Consider the following 21,462-nt stretch of genomic DNA (forward strand, 5'->3'; position numbering starts at 1 on the left):
TGTGTTGGCATATGTGAAACCACGTTATTTTTTTAAGATGTAAATATTTAAATTGTTTAATTGACCAAACTTAAGATTAAACCCACGCTCCATTCAAGGTGATAGAACACATTGTTGTAGTTTATGTTTTTTTTTTTATATATGAAAAAATTCGTAATTACAACAATTTCTGGGGCGCGTGAATGCAGCGCTTCTCATGGACCAGGCATCCCTTCCGGTAGGTGAGGTCAACTTTTCCCTGGATCCGCCATTTCAGTCCCGGAGTTTCTTGTTGCACATTAGTTGTGAACATTTAGGTGATATTAACATTTAAGCAGCAAAGACTTTGACTTTATGGTCCAACGTTAAGTCTGTCATCTGAAACTCCTTGACGTCGCTTATGAAAGTCGCTCGAGTTTTGGCGGTAACGCGGTTTTTCCAGCGGCGGTGTTAGCCAACCAAACTTTTGTATGAGTTGCGGATAGGGAGAGGCGAAGGGGAAAGGCCTCAAGCCTCGGGCGGAGTTTCACAGCCATGGCCGGTAACTTTGATGCCGAAGACCGTGGGAGCTGGTACTGGGGAAGGCTGAGTCGCCAGGAAGCCGTTTCCCTCCTACAGGGACAGCGACACGGCGTTTTTCTGGTGAGGTGCTCCATCAACTGCCCCGGTGACTACGTGCTGTCGGTCTCGGAGAACTCCAAAGTGTCCCATTATATCATCAACAGCATCGCGAACAACCGCCAGTCGGGCTCAGGTAACGCGGACTTGTTAACTACACACCTGGCGGCTGCACCGACACTGAACCAGCCGCTGTTCCAGTTACAGGAATGCAGCTCGATCACTGTCGGTCCTCGCTGTCGTGAAGCTACACCGAACTCCCGCCGAGAAATGTATAACTTAAACACAGCTTTGTTATTTTGACTGCTACAAGTCTCTGTGAAGTATTTTCTGAGTGCTCCGGACGTCCTCTTCAAGTCGGCGTGACTCAAACAACATAACGATGTTTACTCACTCGAACCAAACACATGTGATTCACTGTCTGATTCACTCCTGGTCTGGAGCTGCCCGGTGTTGCTAACTGCTTAGCTACCGTGGTTGTAACAGAATAACCCAGAGCTGTAGTATTCTGGATTAAATCACATTCTGGTTGGTTTATTGGATCTATAGCAGCCGAACCCCACAGAAAAGTCTACTTTCTGGTCTACTTTCTTTTATGGGATTTGGGCGGAACTGATCGGTTAATAACAACAAATCCCACATAAGTTGTTCAGTCGCTGATCCATTTTCTGAGTGAGGACCAGCGGTTGAAGCAGATCGTGTTGATCACGTCGTGAGGTGGGCAGGGACTGACTCAAACTGGGCAGACTGGCCTGTCACCGCTGCAGGATGACTGATCAGACTGGCGTCTGTGGAATGCCTGTGATCCTGCCTCGTTGAGCATACATAGCCTTGCCTACAGGTCTGCTGCTTTGCTTTCAGGCTGTTGCACAATTTCCGTTGTTTTCCCCCTTAGCATTAGTGGATTATTTCCTTGTCCCGGAAGACATATTAGTGTTATATTGTAGTCTGCCAGTGAATGTATATTTATCTTTTATGTTGCAGCAATAATAAGCAGGAACACTCACAATATGTTATTGTACTGGATATTGAGTACAATACTCAATATGGTATTGTACTGGATATTGAGTTGGGGATTAACTGTTGTCTTATGCTATCTATCTATCTATCTATCTATCTATCTATCTATCTATCTATCTATCTATCTATCTATCTATCTCTCTATCTCTCTATCTCTCTATCTCTCTCTATATATATATATATATAATAGAGAGAGAAATTGGTGACAAGCTGTTTTTTTGGGTTTTTAGTAATCATTAATGTTCTTTATCTGTCACAGAAATGGTGCTAGTTTCTTGCAGCACGCTTAAGGTCATCTTTCTTTTTCCAGGTGTGGCTCCGCCTCGTTTTCGGATTGGGGATCAGGAGTTCGAGGCGCTCCCAGCGCTGCTGGAGTTTTATAAGATCCACTACCTAGACACCACGACACTTATAGAGCCTGTAGCCAAAGCAAGGAACACGGGGTTCACCAGCCCCTCCTCTGTACCACAGCAGTCTGAGGAAGCTGAGTTTGTCAGGGCACTGTTTGACTTCCCTGGCAATGATGAGGAGGACCTGCCTTTCCGCAAAGGTGACATTCTGCGTGTGCTGGAAAAGCCGGAGGAGCAATGGTGGAATGCTTCTAACCAGGAGGGCCAATCCGGAATGATCCCTGTTCCCTATGTGGAAAAGTACCGGCCCGCCTCACCAACTGCTGCCGGCCTGGGTTCCCCTGCTGTGGGGACTGGACAAGGGGGTCTTGTCGGGGGGGTAGCGAGTACCACCGACGGAGCAGGGCCTCCGCTGTCAAATCCTTTGGGCGACCCAGGCCAGTATGCTCAACCTGTAGTCAACACGCAGCTTCCCAACTTACAGAATGGGCCTGTGTATGCCAGAGTAATTCAGAGGAGGGTGCCCAATGCCTACGACAAGACGGCGCTTGCTCTGGAGGTAGCAGTTCCACCCACCATTCATTTTCTCCTTCTGTTCACTGTTCTGCCCTCCTTTTGCCTCTCAGCTGAGGCAGTGTAGATTGTCCTGATTGTTAGAGGCTTACTCACGCATGTGAGCATACACACAAAGTTCATTTATAAATGTGAGCTGACAGTGCACACGAAGACCTTCACAGAGGGATGGCTCTGTAGAGACTGGCACAATTCCTTGACAATGTCTTCTCTTATAGACACATTGTGGACCATTAGATTAATGTGAATGTTACATTGTACACTTCCACAGCCCAGTGTAACAAGACATTGTTGTTTCTTGTCACAGATGAATAAGCAGCATTTGTTTAGATTATTAACCCCCCCCCCACCCATTTAGTTAGTAGTTAGTCAGTATTTGTAAGTCCTGCAGTCGGAAGTGTCAGTGTCTCATCGTGTTTAGTCTGATTGATGCCAAGTCTCTGTTTGAGTTTTGGGTTATAAAATAATTGATTCTATTATCACTGGTTATATCAAAGAGAAATGCAAACATTAAAAAGCTTTTATTAATTTCGACTAAAGCTTAATTGGGAGTCCTTGCACGCATTTCATCTTTGCCTATATCCTGGTTTGGTACCAGCTTTCTGCATGGCCACCCCATAAATTCCACAGCTGTCGGCTGTTGGGGCTCTCTGTGCCACCCTGTTTATTAGTCTTCTAAGAGAACACAGACGCCACCATTCTGTTTGACTTTACAAGAGTAGATGATGGTGTGTTCGTGTGCTGCTGTGTGATATGAAGCAGACTCTGTCAGTGCAGTCTTATAAACCTCTGCTGTAGTTAAAATAAGTGAAAATTACCAGGCTCTCACATTACATGGGGACTTGGACTCTTACTGAACTGACAGTTAATACAGAATTTGATCCTCCTTCAATTCTTTGTTTCTCATTCAACAGGTGGGAGATATGGTAATGGTGACAAAGATCAACGTAAATGGCCAGTGGGAGGGTGAATGCAAGGGCAAACGAGGCCACTTTCCCTTCACTCATGTCCGGCTGTTGGAACAAAACCAAGTTGAGGACGAGAGCTGAGAAAGACATGCACTCATCGCTTCTGCAGTGTCCAGCACATCCCTTCTACTCTGTCCATTTTTACATGCTCGAAAAGAAAAGCACATGGCATCTCATGCTAGAGCCAAACCAATCGGACTCTACTGACCCTGCCGACCTGCGATGTGTTGGGTAAACTCGTCTGCTGTCATGTTGATGGACATGGGTCATCGCAAGAATTTACACTGATAAATCTAATCTGCCCATGTTACCTTTTTTATTTTATCTTTTTTAATGTCTGTCTTCTTGAATGAACCAAACTACTTTCAGCACAGTTTAGCAGACATTGCCGCTGTATTTTTATCTTTTCCATAATTGTGGAGAAGATGCTACTGTTGTAAAGTGAAAATAGAAACATTCCCCTATGTTTTTTTTAGATTAGGGTATTTGTGGTTTATTTGACAAACACACTGTCCAACTGTATATCTGTAGCGTCTTAAAGGGCTGTTGTTGGTTACTAGTTTCAGTTGTATTTTGCAAAGCCGGTAACCGATCAAGTCTTAGTTTACGCACCTCCAAGCCAGTATTGAGTGTGCACCACACACATATGCAACAGTCTGCTTGTTCTTATCCCCTTGCCATATTCCCATCCACAACATTGCATCCATACGGAAGGGAAATAACTGATTGCACACAGGAGACACAACATTCAGCTTCTCTGTCACAATTCTTAATCCGTAAGCTTTTCTAGCGTAAGACTGTGAACCTCAGTGAAACAAGCTTTTCCTGATGACAGAGGGCAGTCCTTACAAAACGACTTGTATATTATCCACACTACAAGCCCTTTCTTTTTGTAATTACATGGAAAATACTATGATATAATTGACTATATACACTCAAACCGTACATGCTAAATCTTGTAAACCCTTTTTTTATATTTCATATTTTACTTTTTCACCATTATTTTTTATGTTCCTCTTTAAAAACATTGTTTGCTGCCAAAATGAATGATTTCAAATGCAATTGTGTGAAAACAAAATAAGCAACCTCTCAAGGAGGGAGAAAAAAATCTAAGCTGTTTTGGAAAATAAGATGGCTGTGGGATTTTGTCTTCTAGCAGAGATTTATCATATTGTCATTTAGAGATATTTTTTAAGAAATGGAGCACTAATATTGTATTTTATGTATGACTTGCAAAATGGGTAATTTATATTCTTCTGCCGTAAGATGCAATGACCCTTGGGTAGGGTGGGTTTGGTTAGCTTCTTTATGAACAAATGAGCCATAGAACATTGTCAATGTGGACATTAACCATAAAATAGTTATGAAATGTCCAACATTCTCAGAATCAGACACATTGTACTATGGACATCATATTTAATACTTTAGTTTGTAAGCAAGGTGACATAGTTTAATATTATTGATCGATTGTTGTCTTTTCACTTCAGTGAATTTTACTTTCTTACTTTAATTCTGGCAGTGCAAAGCTACAGCAGGAAAATGGAGATGGACAAACCACAACTGGACATGAAAGTTGTCTTTTGTCCTTCACTGGGGAGGATCTGCCAAGTTACATCCTCTCTATCTTGTGTTATTTTGGAAGACACAAGTAAAATAGGAACCTACTTGTTTGAAGCTTCAGGCTCATTCGGTCCGTGTTGTTTTTCATATGCAATAATTCATAACATGCAGCCAAATGGTTTCACTGGCCATTTTATTTATGTACATGTGTGCCTACCAAATGCAAGTTCAGCAAAGTCTTGGAGTCAGATGTGTAAATGAAGCATGTTCAAAAATGCCTCACAGATTACCAGTAATACACCAGCGTGCAAACACAATAAGAGTAATTGGAAAAATAAGCTAAAAGTGAATGTAATAAAATTCTTTAATGCTCAAGCCAATTTAACTTTTTACTTATGTTTTGTGATGTAAAGACAAAACAGTGTTTATATTCTAAATTGATTTAAATGCACATTTATTTTCTTGAAATTTTGGTGTCTTCCAGGTGCTTTTAATGACCCAGCTGTATGTTGGAGTTGTTTGGGAGTGAGTCAAAGAACGTAGATTATTTTATTGTTTTTTTCCCCAAAAAGGATTTTTGAGCACAAATACCCCAGGTGTTGATTTACAACACCACACCAGTTACTGGTGCACCTGTTTTCTGATGATTTTCTGTTTTTTACCTAAAAAGAAAATTTTTCTTTCACATTAACAGAACTTGTGTATGACCCCAGATGTTACAGATGTTTGCTATTAACAGGATGTTCTCTCCATTTTTGCTCTATTATTGAGACTTAAATTTACAAAATTATTTTTTTGAATCCTACATTACCAAGATATTTTATTACTGCAATATGTTTAAGACTTTATAGTCACACCTAGGCATCATGCACAACGGTGTATATTAATAATAAATATGTAAAACAGTTCAAAGTACCTAGCAAGCACAATTTACATTAGGGTAAAACTTAAGTTCTGCCAAAATATTGGAATTTCCTAATTAGTAAATATAATAACAAAATTGAAAATCAGATGTTTAATGATTTGAAATCAATAGACTATTAAAAAGATGTTCAAAGAAGAGATGCCCGCTACAAGTTTGTACATTCATTCCTATATCCACAGTATTATTTGCATTGTGTTTAGATACATGGCATTGAACTAGTACTAAAATATTCCCATTTTAGTTTTCTATCACAGCTAAGACCAATGAGTACATAAAGAACTAAATGTTTTACAAGACACCACTGATTAGACTACATGTGCACCTTATTACTTTACAGCTCAAGATAAAAGTCATAACTCATCGTGTTATTTTGTTAGTGATTATACATTTTTGCTTTCAGACTTTGAAGAGGACAGAAACAAACAAAACTATTTTTTTAAGAAACTACAATGTGTCAAAGTCTTATGAAATGTATTGTTTTATTTTCTGAAGCATGTAATGTGTTAAAATACTTAGTCAATAAAAAATATACCAAGGTGTGTGTATTGAATTCTCACTCATGAGTCCACTGATGTGACCGTGATTACATTTATTCTTTTTTACTTTAATTACTACTACTACTTTATTAACTGTGCAAGTTGAAATGCTGCACTGGAGCTTGTAATAACATGAAAAACTACTGTTAATGGTCTGAGTAAGTAAGGTTATATTCGTTGAGGAACATAGCAATTAAATTCTTATTAATCTCTGTCAAAGTTGTCCTGCGTTTAGATTAATTATTGGCACAAAACATCTGCATATCTGCCATTGAATTCCAGGTGTATAGAAAAAAAGCCGTCAAGACACTATGGTGTGATAGTAAAATAGTATGGTTATTTGTATATTATACTGCGTATGTATTGATAAACACAGCAGTTACCCCTATAAATTAAAACACGTAAAACGTTGGGCTGGTACTGGTATTAACACTGGATTGACGCTGGGTTGGCGTCCTTTATTTCCCATGAGGGTGTCGGAGGCGATGAGGCCCGACGCGCAGAGTTCCCGGATGAAGGGGCGCCGCCATCTTTACAGCAGTACTACCGGTGGGTCTTCGGCTCAGCGGAGCTACGGTGCTGTTGCTGATCTACCGCCAGGAATCGCCGAGCAGCCGTTAATCCTCCCTTTCCGCTGGGACTCCACGCACAGCCCCGACAGAGAGCACCATGGCAGACCGAGACAACTTAGTGTACCAGGCGAAACTCGCCGAGCAAGCGGAGCGATACGACGGTAAGGGTCTCGCTATCAGTCGGCCTCTCTGTGCCCTATCTTCCTGCGCAGGGGGCTTGGCGACGCAGGTAGAGCAATTCACATGGATTTGTTGGGTGAGCGGAGACAAAATGGCGGAGGTTTCTCCAGCCGAATGAATCATTAAGGCTTCCACGTTGAATTAGCGCCGTTCCACCCTAAGTGTCTGCTCGCCAAAGCGGTCGCACTGCTGCTCTGGTGTCTAGTCGACGTTTGACGCCGTGTTGCACGGTGGGCTGCGCTACTGCCCGCTAGCCTGAGTTTGATAGCCGCCTCAATGGCTAGCTCGCTAGCCTTTCTTTAGCCCCGCGACGCGTCACGGATCAATTTAAAAACACCTGTACGGGGCGCCCACACCCCGGGAAACACGGCCCGCTAATCGGTGCTGGCCACGGGCACGTCCGAGGTGAAGCGGTTGCAACAAGCGGTGACAATACGCACAAAATCGGAGCCGGTTTTAATGGACGGCTGCCGTCTCCGCTCAGCGCGTTGGCAAACTGCAAGTGTGGTGAACTAGTTCAAGGCACTTTTGGTGTGTGTGTGTGTGGGGGGTGCAAGGTGGATAAAAATGACATTACTTTTACCAAACCGTGTCTCCATATGCGCGCTGTCAAGTGAAATCCGTAGGTGAGCACTGCAACATTCACGTTTCAAACTGTTAAATGTGAGCCTGCGCTTTTATTGATAAACGTGACATTGCTGTTGCTGTAGTGAGCGCAGATCTGCCATGCGACTGCGTGAATGAGTGATTGACAGGTGAGGCACCAATCGCGTACAGAGGAAGGCGGGTTAGTGAATAATGGAGCTACGTTATTGGTAATGGAGCACAAATGTTGATTAGGTTTTTCAGCAGGCAGTTCTCGATTATGGAATTTTTCAATACAACTTGTGTAGTGGAGTTGAAGTTGCATTTACTATGTATTTTATGGGCTAATGGTTATATAAATAACATTTATTCAAATATGAAAATAAGTGAGCAGAAGATGAAACCATGTCCACACAGCTAATAGAGGCAGGACACCCTGCGTTTACAACTCCATATCACATCTCTGTGGAAACATGATGCCCACAGGAGAGTCTGCTCCAAGGTGTTTTCATTGACTTTCCATCTCTGTATTGTGCATGTATTACCCACTTACGTTACATTGAATCACCTTGAAGATGCTGTAGTTTACAAAGTCCACAGTTGATCTGCTTTAGCCCTCTGCTTCATTGTCCTTGCTCTGTCCCCAACACCACCAAGGCTGTCTATGGGGAGTGAATCTGCCTGGGCTGTGTACCAGGCATGCCATTAAGAAAACGCTGAGGCTGACAGAAACATCAGCACAGTGGTTTACATATTTTGCTAATGGATTTAGGATAAACAATTTCTGAATTAGGACAGTTTGTTTACACTTAGTGACATTTATAGGTGCAATAGAAAAGACAATTTTTCACCTATTTCATTGTGTTAGGAATGACTTTAACGGCACAGCAGTTTATTCTGGTTTTGCCTGCGCTGCTGTAACGACCTCATTCGTTCATACAGAAATGGTGGAATCGATGAAGAAGGTGGCCAGTATGGATATAGAGCTGACGGTGGAGGAGCGGAACCTGCTGTCAGTAGCATACAAGAATGTGATTGGAGCCAGAAGAGCGTCCTGGAGGATAATCAGCAGCCTTGAACAGAAAGAAGAAAACAAAGGTGGCGAAGACAAACTAAAGATGATCCGAGAATACAGAAAAGCGGTCAGTCACTCCTACCATTATTTTATTTTAACATTTTCTTTGGTTAGTAATGTCTCTACAATACGTCTAATAATGATCTTTTTTGTTTGCAGGTTGAAAAAGAACTGAAATCAATCTGTAACGACATTCTGGATGTACTGGACAAGCATCTCATCTTAGCTGCAAACACGGGAGAATCAAAGGTTTTCTACTACAAAATGTACGTATTTAAAAACATGTGCCTATTGTTTTTGTGTTCTACAGCATGTTAAATAGTATAATGGGTCTACATGGTTGGTTACATCACTAACATACATGTTCCCGCTGTTCAGGAAGGGAGATTACCACAGGTACTTGGCAGAGTTTGCCACAGGCAATGACAGGAAGGAGGCAGCAGAGAACAGTTTGGTAGCATATAAAGCTGCTAGCGACATCGCCATGATCGAACTCCCTCCAACGCACCCCATTCGTCTGGGTTTGGCCCTTAATTTTTCAGTTTTCTATTATGAAATCCTCAACTCGCCAGACCGTGCTTGCAGGTAAGTTTAATGTTTTACTTTGAATGCAAATATTTCATTAATTTCTTTTATTTATTTATTCTAATTTTTTATATTTGATTCTTTAATTCTGTGACACAAACACCTGCTAGCAGCTATAATAAGTACGGAAAGCTTTGATACAGCCACAGTTTAATGTTGTTCATTAGACATTTAGAAGACAAGCAACTATGGGGGATCAAATTACCGCTAGGAGGATAAGTTGATCATCTGTACGTTTGGACAGAAGGCTATTCTTGAAAGATGCTTTTCAGTGTGGCATCTTATTTCTACCATCTTCCAATCCAGAGTTATACGAAAATCCTGGTGTGACTTACGATGATGCAGAAACCTGACATCTTGCAACCACTCTGTAGCCACTTGTAACCCCGCGGACCACTGCAAATGTTAACAAACGCAGATACTTCCTCTGTATTCCTACGAGTATGTAGTACTATATAAATCAGGTGTGGGTGTGTAACCTTGTTCCCTAATTTTTTTTTCCTGACAGGTTGGCAAAGGAAGCTTTTGACAATGCAATTGCAGAACTGGATACATTGAGTGAGGAAAGCTATAAGGACTCAACACTTATAATGCAGTTGCTAAGGGACAACTTGACACTATGGACCTCAGATGTGCAGGGAGAAGGTGAGAGAGCCATTCCTTTCTTCCTAGGATAATCCAATTCCTTGAATAGAATATATGAAATACTTTCCATCCAGTCCACTGATCGTACTTAATCGCAGCTTCTGAGATAAAGGTCTGCAACGACTGAAGTAATGTCATGACAAATGACAAAGCAGCTGGGCTGATCTATTTAAATGAATCATCTGAATATAAAATAAGCTTTGTCTCTAACCTCTCCTTTCAGTCCTCGATTCCTCTGAGATTTTATCAATTTCCGTATTTGCACCACTTTAACTTCTTATCTCCCTCATTCTTCTATAGATTCTTAAGGACAGCCATCTTCTTATACTCTTCCTCCATAGTAAAAGTGTATTTTGTAAGTCATTCCTGTCTTAGGCTTTATTTCACTTCAGCCTATCACTCCTGTCTCACCATCCCAACATCCTTCACTAACGTCCTCACGGCGCAAAGCCTCTGACTTACTGAGCTTCACTTATTAGACACATTAAATTGCCTTTTCCACCTTTTTCCGCACGTTGAACTTAAGTGCTATGTATTTCTGTGTTTCTAGGGTGTCTGCAAGTCTTTAAAGCTGTTAATGATGTAAAGCATGCAAATATTTATTTTACTCTTCATAAGAGAAATTGATTAGCCAGTAGAGAGAATGTTTGTTTATTTATTCACATCCTGGCTACTTCATTGGCATCTTGTAATCACTAACCACTCTGTCACAATTGAACTAAAGAAACAGACTGTCAAGCATTTAATAATATTTGCATTTTTTTAACCTCAATCACTAAGATTTTTTTCATATCTGCCTTAATTTAATTGTTAGGTGACTAGTGGAACTTTGTCTTCCCTCATAATAAGATTCCTTTTAATTCACACCTAATTGGGAAAGGGGAAACCACTCCCAGCACCAGCAGTCTCATGTTCTCGCAGGCCCAATCCTGTCTTCTGCCAAAATGAACTTGCAGATACCCTGCTTCTTGCCCATGCACGTCGATGTTTGTGAACACGGCCCTCTTGGGATTATTGATCATGGCTTGTGAACCCAGTTTACTGTGTGTGAGGGCCAAACTGCAGTAACCACACATGAGGCTGCAGCTCCGTCTCCTGTGGCCGTCTCTCATCTCCGTTAGCCGTGGCACTAATGAGCATTGTTACAGTTTTTATTTTAATCATGGTAGATTGTCAAGCCTTTTGTTATTTGTGCCTTCTAATTCTTCATTACACGGATGGCTGTGCTGTCTCTATGGAAACCTTTCTGAGCAACGAGTCGTGAGAGTTCAAGGCATTTCACCCCTTTAGTAAATCTGACCACAATGTTTCTAGAGAGCACTGAATTACCTCTCGTTTAAAGGCCTACATGTTGACACAACTGGTAATAAACACTCAAGTAAATTTAAAAATAGTTTAAAGACTATTTCTGAGTGCTTACTACTTTTTTGTATACTTTTGTATTTTAGAAAAGTGCATACTAACAACCCAAAGTTAGGGTCAACCGTTCCAGCACTTAAACACTCTCCTAGTTCCATCTTGTCATTTGTTTTAAGTGAAAATAAATTGATCTAGTTGGATAGTTGAAAATACAAAACACTGTTTTTGTGACTGTTACTCCACCAGGTTCTAAGAGTTGCTTTACTTATGACTTAAGTGTTTTTTAATAACATGTCTGTTATATGAAAGCGCACCTGCAGCAGGGCTGAACTTCTTCATTTTGAAAGTATCTTTCTGAACTTCTAAGATGGCTCCGTCTTAGAATCTCTATAAAATGTCCATAATTACACGATTTTGTTTTTATCACAGAAGAACAGGAGAAAGAAGCACCGCAGGCTGTGACGGAAGAGGCCGTGTGTGAATGAACAACACGCTACAAGACCCTCCCCCTCCTCCCAGCACTAGGTCCTGTTCCCAGCCAGTTTTTGACTGGGTTTATACTGCAGCCCACTCTCTCTCTACCTTTTCCTCTTTCTAACAACCTGTCTCACCTTTTACCTTGTATGCACGACATCTCCCCTTCCCCTCAGAACCCATTTGGGTCCTCGTTTCAACCACCAATGGGCTTTTACTTTTGTTTTGAACACCGTTTGCAAGCCTGTACCCTTTTACAGTTTTTATTTTGCTTTACATTTCTGTATCATCTGTTGCCAAGTATGCTTGCCTGTATTTGTTACACACATACAAGAGTTTATTTAAAGATGATACTTTTTTTTTTTTTTTTTTTTTTTTTTTGAGATGTGTGTGCGTTTCTAAACAAGTTATTGTCCATGCTTCATTGTGAACCATTTAAGTTTGCAAACTCGAGGAAATAAAGCAGTGAAGGAAGGTGTAAAGGGATGTGTTTAAGGTTTTTGGAAGAACTAAGTGCCCTCATTATGTTGTTATTGCATATTCTGCTCCCTCAGCGAACAGACTTGTGTTTTTTTTGTTTTGTTTTGTTTTGTTTTTTTTTAATGACAAGAATGTTTCCCTCCTCCAAACATTACACTGACCTCTGTCCTAGTCCTCTCTTGGACCAAGTATTGTGCTGCAAGGCTGTGGCACTTTTGCTAATCGCAGCTAGTTAGGTAATGGCTTTTTAGCAGGCAAAATGTTCGTACGTTTGCGTGAGAGGGAAGGGCAATGCTCAACACCCTTGATTGTAATGTAATGCAGTTTTGCATTGGCACTATACATACATATATAAAAGTTTGGGAAATAGAGGCCTACTGTAACTTTACTCCCCTGACTATTTCATTTTCTCTGTCTCAACTCTCTCTCCCCCTTCTGTTCAGTATGTGTAACGTAAATCTGATTTGTACTACTGGATATTCTCACAGGAGCCACACGTACCATCTGTATTCTTACTGAAACACAGCATGGAATTAACAATAAACTTCAAATGGTAAAAAAATCTCTGCATTGTTTTTTTTTTTTTATCTGTATGTGTGATTTGTGATCACTAGAGGGCGGTGCTAGTACTGTGACACTTTTTACATCACATTCACTTTCATCACATCAATTCCAACCATATAGTACAGTAAGGCATGACTTTGACCACATACTGTACGATGAGATTTTTAAATATTAATATAATTACTAATAAATACTAGCCTATGACTGTTTTTTGACCACATTCATCATTAGTATGTTGTATGTATACCATGTATACATACAACAGTATACTGTATATATAAATTGATCAAGCTCTGTGGAGTTTAAACCTGCTGATGTCTTGCTGCTTAAGCTACAGGTGAAGTCATAAGCATTATTGACTTCAGATAATGTTCACCTGTCTTGCATTTGATGGGATAAAAAAAGCAAGAATAAGAATATGAAAGTCTTTAAAACCTTTTACAACAACTTACAGTACAGTACAGTACAGTGGAAAGCCGAGAACGATTGAAGGTCAGAGTTAACTAATGAACAAAGCTAAGCTGTACTGTAGTAACATCTTAAGTAACGAGTACTTAAAATGGAGTGACTTGAGCATCTTGAAGCAAAGTGTGCACAGTATAAAATGCACTACTACTGTAATTTCAGTGAGTGAGTGATAGACAGGGGTGGGGGTAATTAACAATGCTTATTGTTAATGCAACTCCAGATTCTACAATCTGATTGTCTCAGGGAGGAAAGGTTTTTGGCATTTCCCCTTCATACAGAAATGGTTGAGTCTGTTACTGAAGCTGTTCTTCAGAGCAGATAATGCGTCCACAATGTGTGTGCAGTGGGTGAGAGTCATTGTCCACTATGTACCCCTCTCTCATCCGCCTCCTGCACTATGTTGTTAAAAACATGCCTTACATGTTGTTGAATGTCATCATAAAAGTGTCATACTGTAGTGATGAAAAAATGTGGTTGAATGTCATCATAAAAGTGTCATACTGTAGTGATGAAAAAAGTTTCATCGTATAGTATGTCGTTAAAAACATGCCTTACACATGGTTCATAAAAGTGTCAGTATAGCATGTGATAAAAAAGTGTCAAACTAAACTGGAGTATTTTATCATAAAAAAGTCATATTATAGTATTTCTTTAAAAAATATCATAGTATAGTACAGTATGTGATGAAAAATCACATAGTATAGTATTTTGTCAAAAACGTGCCTTACTATATTATGTGGTTGAAAAATGTCCAATAGTACAGTAGAGAAAAATATAATCATTATATAGTATATTCTAAAAAAAGTCTCATGGTTTATTTAGTATTTGATGAATTAAGTATCATAATATTTTACTATGTAGGATTCAGTTAAATATGCAAACATTTGGAGAGTCAGTGGATGCTTTAGTTACAGTGTGTGTGTCACTTACCTGCATGAAGAAAAGAGTCGTAAACGGCGAAGACGGGCAAATATTCCACTTAGTTGAAATCTGAACTAACATTAAATTTAATTAAATATATGTTGAATCAATGTATTAACATTTTGACTTTTCAAAAATAAACTTACGCAGTAGCGCTGAACTTTGATATATGACCATTCAACTCCAGTCAGGAGACAGTGGGCACAAGTAATAATATAAATATAATAAAAAAGTAGGAACTACTGTATGATAATTCATATTAATCAACCACATTTCCCAAGTTTATTAGAGAAGTCTAATAAAAATCATGTTGTATATTATGTGATGTGATGATGTTTTTTTTCTTCTAATCTAAAAGCTTTGTTTCTCCCAAATGATGACACAGCACATCACAATTTGAAATTAATTTTTACTTAAAAAAAGATCAAAATAAAGATGTACAATTGAACCAAAATAAGATGCCATGTTACACTTCAGCTCTAAAGACCGATGGCAGGACACAAAGGCTTCACCTGAAATATTTCAGCTGGTTTTTCTCCCCCCGTCCAACCACAGTGTATGTATGGGAAATGAACTGGGTGAGAACTGGGAATAAGGGGAAACCTTCCAGCCCCGTCATTGGCTGGTGTGGCTGAAGATGTGGCGTCTTGTGTCCTATTGCAGATTGTACTTCCGTTTCCCTAAATGGACGAGGACACTTTAGTCAGTGAGACTGGAGCGAATACATTTCTGCTACAATGTCCAGTCTCTCCAGGGGATCCACAGTGTTTCAGCGAGCAAGGGCTCGAACATACAAACGGCGGCTTTATCAGCTCGGGCTCGACGTCTTACGGGAAATATCAAAGACACTTCAAATAACATATAATGAGAAATGAGAGAGAGCACGTTTCAATTCCGCATCATCGCTTCGTCTCATGTCTTCACACACGTAATGTTCTAAAAGACCTAAACAGATAGTACTCGACTGTCGACATTTAAAACCAGGAGACAGACAGCTTCTTTTTTTCCATTTTTAAATTTCTCAGTACAAAAAATATTTCAAAGAATGAAAAAAATAGTTCTATTCTGACTGCAGAAACTTGATTTATAAAGCTCTACTCATGAGCAAACTCTCTGGGTCTACGTCTGCACAGTGAGGGTTGTGGTTTAAGGATTGGGTGCGGAGCTAGTTAACATTCATTGTTGAATATATTTATGATAACAGGTATCAGAATATTTGGGCAGTCGATACCCCTTCACATTTAGACTTTGAATGTTCCTATATAATACAGTTTATTCAGTATTCAACACATGACAACTTGTAACACTGCCTTCCCTTCTCACGTCTCCTCCTTCGGGTGGCGTCATCGTTTTCATTATTGCGATGAATCAAATCTTTAAAGATGGTTTACAAAAAGAACTGTCTGCCTGTCCACTACAGTATCTGCTATGTACATCTGTTTAAAAAGCAAGCATGTTACACAGTCATCCCTATGTACAGCTAGAGTCTTCATTTTGTTTTTCACGGAATATACATATTTACTTATTTTCACAGTTTCCTATGTTTGCTCATATATTAGAATCAATAGGTTGTTATTTTCCACGGCACTGGGTCACAGCTCTCCCAGTGTCACTTGCTGATATCTGGTGACGTTGTTGCCTCTTGAGCGCTGCAGCAACCGCTGTCCGCCTCGAAAAACAATCTTGACCGTGGTTCAGTTTTTGCCAGTTACGAGTTTCAAGTGTACAGTTTCCTGGTCGCCGCCTTTATCATATATCATGATATTTTTCGCTCTTCCCCTTCCGTCGCTGGAGTTGTAAAGGTTGAATGGCTCCAGTGGGTTCCCGTGACCCGCTGACTATCAAGCATACGCTCCCACGTGGCCACATAGTTAAAAAAGAGGAGAAAACCAGAAAACCCACTGAGCCACAGTCGCCTGTCTGTTTGTGGTTCGTTTCTGTTTTTGTGGGTAGTGTGATTATTGTCGTTTTTCAGTCATTTGGAATAAGGCACTTGAGAGGTTTTTGGTTTTCACGGGAGCTCAGAGGAGACCAGGGCGAGGCCGGAGCTCTGGCGGAGGGGAGGCCCGGTGTGGACGGCCTTGGGACAGTCGGGGGTCAGCACCCGTCCGTTCTCCCCAACGCTGCCTGTGATGGACAGGCGCGCCTTGTTCCTCATGGCTTCTGTAAATGTCAGCTGAGGAGAAAGACAGAGAAGAGGCAGTGTTTGTGCGCAGAGCGGCTGGAAGCGAGGGCAGTCGTGGCAGATTGGAGTTTTAGGGTTTTTTTAATTTGATGTAAGGAATAATTTACAGCAACTTGACCCCAACTTGTTACAGAAATGTTAATTGAAGAAACTAATTGTCCTGAAGATATCATTCATCCAGCTCTATCACATATTAACTGCATATTTTAACGAACACTAAATCACCATCGTACAGGTTTTGCTACTTCGACGACTAATTCGAACTAAAACTCCAATCTGTGTGCAAATTAACAACAGGGAGTGTTCAATGCATTGGAACGTGAACAGCAGAGCTGCAACCACAGAGGCAGAAAACGTCTATCACAGCCAGGCAGCGGGACAGGGGCGCTGACTCAGCAACAGTCAAGCTAATGAAGAGTTTGCGTTAAGGTGCTGATGGGGGACAGGTAACAGCGCTGGATACATCAACACCAAGAGCAACGAGATATATGAAAACCTCACAGTCAAAGACCAGGGGAAATACAACACATAACATCAGCTCGGCTCCAGGGATGCAGCTCTTCCGTTAACCTTAAAAGCTACAGAATTCAAATATGGTTTGAATGGAGGGAACGCTCGTGGTGCGTTCAAGGCCAATCTAGTAATAAAGCGTTGTTATACATTTAAAGGTGCATTGGAAGTGACACACTTAATAAGCTCCAGAGAACCAGGTTCATCATGAGGAAACGAGAAGCTTGAGGGAGAACGTCTAAACACTAGATGGATTGCAGTTGGATGAAATGCCCTCACACATTTAGTGTCTATACAAGTAAGACACTGGTCCCCATTTATCTTGTCTTTCCTAACTGTGCTCGAACTTAAAAGCAGTTAGTTAAAAAGGTTTGGTGTATAAAACCCGCCTGTTTTGGCCTAAGAATGATCAGTGATCTATCACTACATTAGAAAATCAGACATGAATACGACGGTGCCACAGTTTTGCGGCTCACGCGGCGCGTTCGCCTGATAAACGAGGGCCAGCGTCTGCAGCCGCACAAGCTGCGAAGCGTTGGAGGCGACGTCATGGATGTCCCGGGATGACTCATCGCTTCCTGTCACACTGAGGGCAGAGCCTGAGCGCAGACGAGGACGTCACACCACCACACACTGAGCGGAGAAGACGGAGTGGGAAGCGCTTTTTGCCACTGGTCACCACAGTCACGCAGCAGAGGCGAAGCTACAGTAGCGCGCCGACACGGCAGGGTTCACTTACAGTCTGTGCAGGGAGCTAGCGTGTGGGGAGGCAAAGGCTTAGGCGGCTTCTATCGCACCCCCAGCTACATCTTATCAGCTTCCCCATCGCTGCCATACCCATTGAAAACCTCGCTAAACTTGACTAGGTTGTGGGCGCCGGGGCTGGGCCTCGGGCTCTGGCTTCGGCTCTGACTAGGCTCGGGGCTGTGACGGGGGCTGGCTGTGTGGCAGGGGCAGCAGCGCCGCTGGGAATGGTGGGAGTAGGGGTTTGGGGACTGGGGTTGGGACTGGGACTGGGCCTCCACCTTCATTCTCTTGGCCTCGTTGCGGGACTTGTAGCAGAACTCAATGAGGGCCACCAGCATGGCCAGGCCCAGGCCCCCAACCAGGATGTAGAAGACCCCGGCCACGTTGCTCAGGCTGAGGGCCTGGGACGACTTGTCCTGCAGGGAGGGAAAGGAACAAGCACGAGTCAGGCCTGATTCCAGGCGAGGCAGCCGTGTATGTGTTTAATATTGACTTCACAACATGCATGCACACACACACTGATCACACTCACGTCCTCATTCACTACTTTAACCTCCATCAAAGGCTGTCATCTACCATGAGAGCAAATATTTTCCTCCTTTTGTCTGATAATAAAGTATTTAGCCAACACCGTAGGAGAAAACGCGACTGGCGATTAAAGGGTTAGTTCAACCAAAATATGACGCAATCTTGTTTGTCTTTTTCCTGCATTGATGAATTCATTAAAACATCTCACACAGACGTGCTATTGTCAAATGCTGTTTGCATCTCTTCCGCTGACACTCGAGCCTTAGCGATCATGCATCACAACTTATTTGCCGAGTCAGCCCCTTTTGCTCTATGCTGTGCTGTTTGGCTTTTAAAGCTCCAAAATACAATGTGAACGAATATTTCACAAAGTTGTTTTGATGACCAGAAGGTTTCATCTCAGAAAAGACAAAATCAACAAAGTGTAACAATAATGAAGACTTTTTTACACCACAGAGGAGGTACCTACAAAAAACGCTGACCTCGAGTTCTGAGTTAATCACAGCCACGAGAACGCTGCTAACACAGATGTTGCTGCTGATGTTCCATGTGTGGATTTTGGATGAACTGACCCTTTAAGTTGGCTCCCCATTCACCTGATTTCACCTCGCTCATGCTCCCACTTGCCATTAGCCTTCCTCCAGTAAATCCCCTACGCCCTCGCCGGGCGATCGGCTCCTCAGCTCTACGCAAACCTTCATGCTGCTCCTAAAAGCGTGTGTGCCCTGCGCGCATAGATCCTGACCGGGAGGGTGCATGCTGTCTAAAACGCGCCTGCGCTCCCCATGCTCCAGCGCATCCAGTCCCCCCGATCGGCCTCCACCTGAGGCCTGCGGCGGAACCTGCCTGTCTAATGGCATACAGTAACGCCCGAACATGCCTTCGTCTGCAGCCTGCAGCGCGGCTCAGCGGCTGTTAGCGGCGCGTCATGCCTCTCTGTCATGCTGTATCCCTCAGGCTACGCCTCAAGTGTCTCCCTGCGTGTCTGTCACTCAGGCGGCTGTGTGTTCGCGTCACATCAGCGCAGAACCGGTACCGCCGGCGTGAGAAAAGTGTGCACAGAGACAAAGAGGGGAGGGGGAGGCTCCCGGGCCGCTGGAGACTGACCTTACTTCCCGAGTCCTTGGGTCCACACTCCCCTTTATCGTACCACCATTTGTTTTTCAGTTTGTCTAAGACTCCTGCTTCACTCAGTTTCAATACGGCAAGGTTTACAGGCGTTCTTCAAATCGCGCGGGAGGGGCGGGGTGGGGGAAAATAACATAAATAACATCATAGGACATGTTATTTTATGTTATTCAATCAGAAGAAGCCCAACAAGAGCAGCTCAGTACTCTTCACAAAGTGACGAAGCCGGAGGAGGCCCCACTTATTCTACATGTCTCTTTGCTCGTCGGACGGGGCGGTGAGTCGTTTGCAGGGGGGTTTTACAGGTTGGGGGAGGGGGCAGAGCCAACAGACATATATGTGGGGCACCGGCTGCATCGCTTTTCTGCAACGGGCGCATACTGCCGGGACCTTTGTTGCACTTGCTCAGCAATCGCCACTCAATCCACGCGGCATCGCTGTCAAGCGGGGTGTTAACGAGCCGAAAGGCCAATTAAGCAGCGGCGCGCCGAGGGCTTTTACTTTGGCGGTCCGCGTTCCTGCAGACGCGACCCGGCAGATGCCCCTGTTGCCAACAAAGAAAAACACATTTCTCTTTTACCCACATCAAGGTCACACGGGCATAGCGTCATAGCGGCTAACCTTCTCGCCACCGCCTCCGCTGCCACACTCTCCTTTGTCGTACCACCACTTGTTTTTCAATTTGTCCAACAGGCCTTGCTCATTGAGTTTTAACACTGCCAGGTTAACTGCACTTCTTGAAAACGATAAAACATATTTGGTGAGAGGGGGGTGAGTATGCTGTCCAATTGGGGAGTGAAGGGAGAGAAGGGGGAGGGGAAAAATAAAAAAAGGGGAGGAGTAGCAGTAAGAGAGGGACAAGGGTGGAAAAGTGCGTTAATGCTCTAAATGGTTACATCCCATCCCAGGACCCAAACACACAGCGGACACAACCCTCTCCATCACTGTGCAGCCTGAAATATCTGCAGTCTGTTCATTTAAATATGAGATGCGTGTGTGCTCGTCAGCCAAATTATTGCTCGACTTGTCGTGTAAAAGAAATCTGCTGTTGAAGGATGCTGCAGTGATGTGTTACGATAGTTGTGGGAGAGCTTTGCCTCCGTGTGCGTTTTGATCCCTTTAATTCACTCGCATCGTTAGGAAAATAAAAAAATACAAAAGGTCAGTGATGAAGATGGATCAGAAGCACAAAGCAACACAGCTGATACATTTGAGTGGGAGCTGATCGCGTTCCTGGCGGAGCCGTCTGAAATCCCAGCCCTGGACAACAGCCTCGCCTGCTCCTGATGTGGCTGCTGCTTCCTGGCCCGCGTCCGACAGAAGGTGGTAACCCCCCAGAAACAGCGCGGTGGAGGCCCGGGGGGGACTACCCGCGTCTGTCAGGGACTCCTCCCGGTCTAAAGCGGCGGCTGAAAACTCGACTTCGGCCTCAGCGCGGGCAGAGGAATTTACAGGAAAGCGGGTTTGATTTAGAGGCCGCGAGGAGCTGGAGCCACTAGAAACAAATGACTTCTCGGGTCCAAGCACCACCTAATTGTATGTGATTAATGACAGCAGTGCTCCGATTTAATGCATGATGTTTAACCTGGTATTTTCCTCAACATGTGTACTGTGTAACAACACTGTAGCTCCTCAGGCGGTGCAAGCAATAATAGTGCTTCTGCACACACACACACATATATATATATATATATATATATATATATATACACACACCTGTGCAATTTTGCCCTTAGTTTATTTACCCGTTCCCCTCAGCGAGACGTTGCCAACAGGCTTTGATCGATGAGCGTGTGGATTGAAAGTGCAACTCCCCACAGTAATGACACCGTATTCTGTGGCAGGTCTGTAAATTCCACTATGAGCGGGAGGCGGTGACAGAGTCTGGCAGCGTTACCCAGGGCTGAGCATTCGAACGGCTCCCGCA

General features: G+C 42.8%; 3 protein-coding genes across 9 annotated transcripts in view; 2 read left to right on the forward strand and 1 right to left on the reverse strand.

Annotated features, from left to right (window-relative positions):
* Positions 1-178: 178 nt before the first annotated feature.
* Positions 179-6,549, forward strand: LOC114869270 (adapter molecule crk-like). The gene is made up of 3 exons (XM_029173337.3): positions 179-733; positions 1,928-2,526; positions 3,455-6,549. Exons 1-3 carry the CDS (start codon positions 514-516, stop codon positions 3,587-3,589), a joined length of 954 nt encoding a protein of 317 aa, XP_029029170.1. The 5' UTR covers positions 179-513; the 3' UTR covers positions 3,590-6,549.
* Positions 6,550-7,020: 471 nt separating this feature from the next.
* Positions 7,021-13,046, forward strand: LOC114869273 (14-3-3 protein epsilon). Of its 4 annotated transcripts, none has more exons than XM_029173341.3 (7): positions 7,022-7,262; positions 8,809-9,008; positions 9,101-9,207; positions 9,320-9,526; positions 10,035-10,171; positions 10,472-10,526; positions 11,960-13,046. In XM_029173341.3, the coding sequence occupies exons 1-6, from the start codon at positions 7,199-7,201 to the stop codon at positions 10,477-10,479; spliced, it is 723 nt and encodes a 240-aa protein (XP_029029174.1). In that variant the 5' UTR covers positions 7,022-7,198; the 3' UTR covers positions 10,480-10,526; positions 11,960-13,046. The 4 variants fall into 4 exon arrangements, with proteins under 4 accessions (XP_029029173.1, XP_029029174.1, XP_029029175.1 ...); XM_029173342.3 differs by having other exon boundaries at positions 11,963-13,046; XM_029173340.3 differs by lacking the exon at positions 10,472-10,526 and having other exon boundaries at positions 7,021-7,262; positions 11,963-13,046.
* Positions 13,047-14,832: 1,786 nt separating this feature from the next.
* gria4b (glutamate receptor, ionotropic, AMPA 4b) overlaps positions 14,833-21,462 on the reverse strand; it is a 55,372-nt gene continuing 48,742 nt past the window's right edge. Inside the window, exons 14-16 of one of the 4 annotated variants that reach the window (XM_029173333.3) lie at positions 19,515-19,629; positions 18,158-18,295; positions 14,833-16,613 (exon numbers count right to left, since the gene is read on the reverse strand). In XM_029173333.3, the coding sequence (XP_029029166.1) occupies positions 16,449-16,613; positions 18,158-18,295; positions 19,515-19,629 (418 nt within the window). In that variant the 3' untranslated portion in view covers positions 14,833-16,448. Of the gene's footprint in view, positions 16,614-17,871; positions 18,296-19,514; positions 19,630-20,156; positions 20,272-21,462 lie in introns of all 4 variants that reach the window. The other 3 variants (XM_029173332.3, XR_003788133.3, XR_003788132.3) reach the window with 3 other exon arrangements.

Source organism: Betta splendens, chromosome 14, assembly GCF_900634795.4.
Source record: "Betta splendens chromosome 14, fBetSpl5.4, whole genome shotgun sequence".
Taxonomy (NCBI): domain Eukaryota; kingdom Metazoa; phylum Chordata; class Actinopteri; order Anabantiformes; family Osphronemidae; genus Betta; species Betta splendens.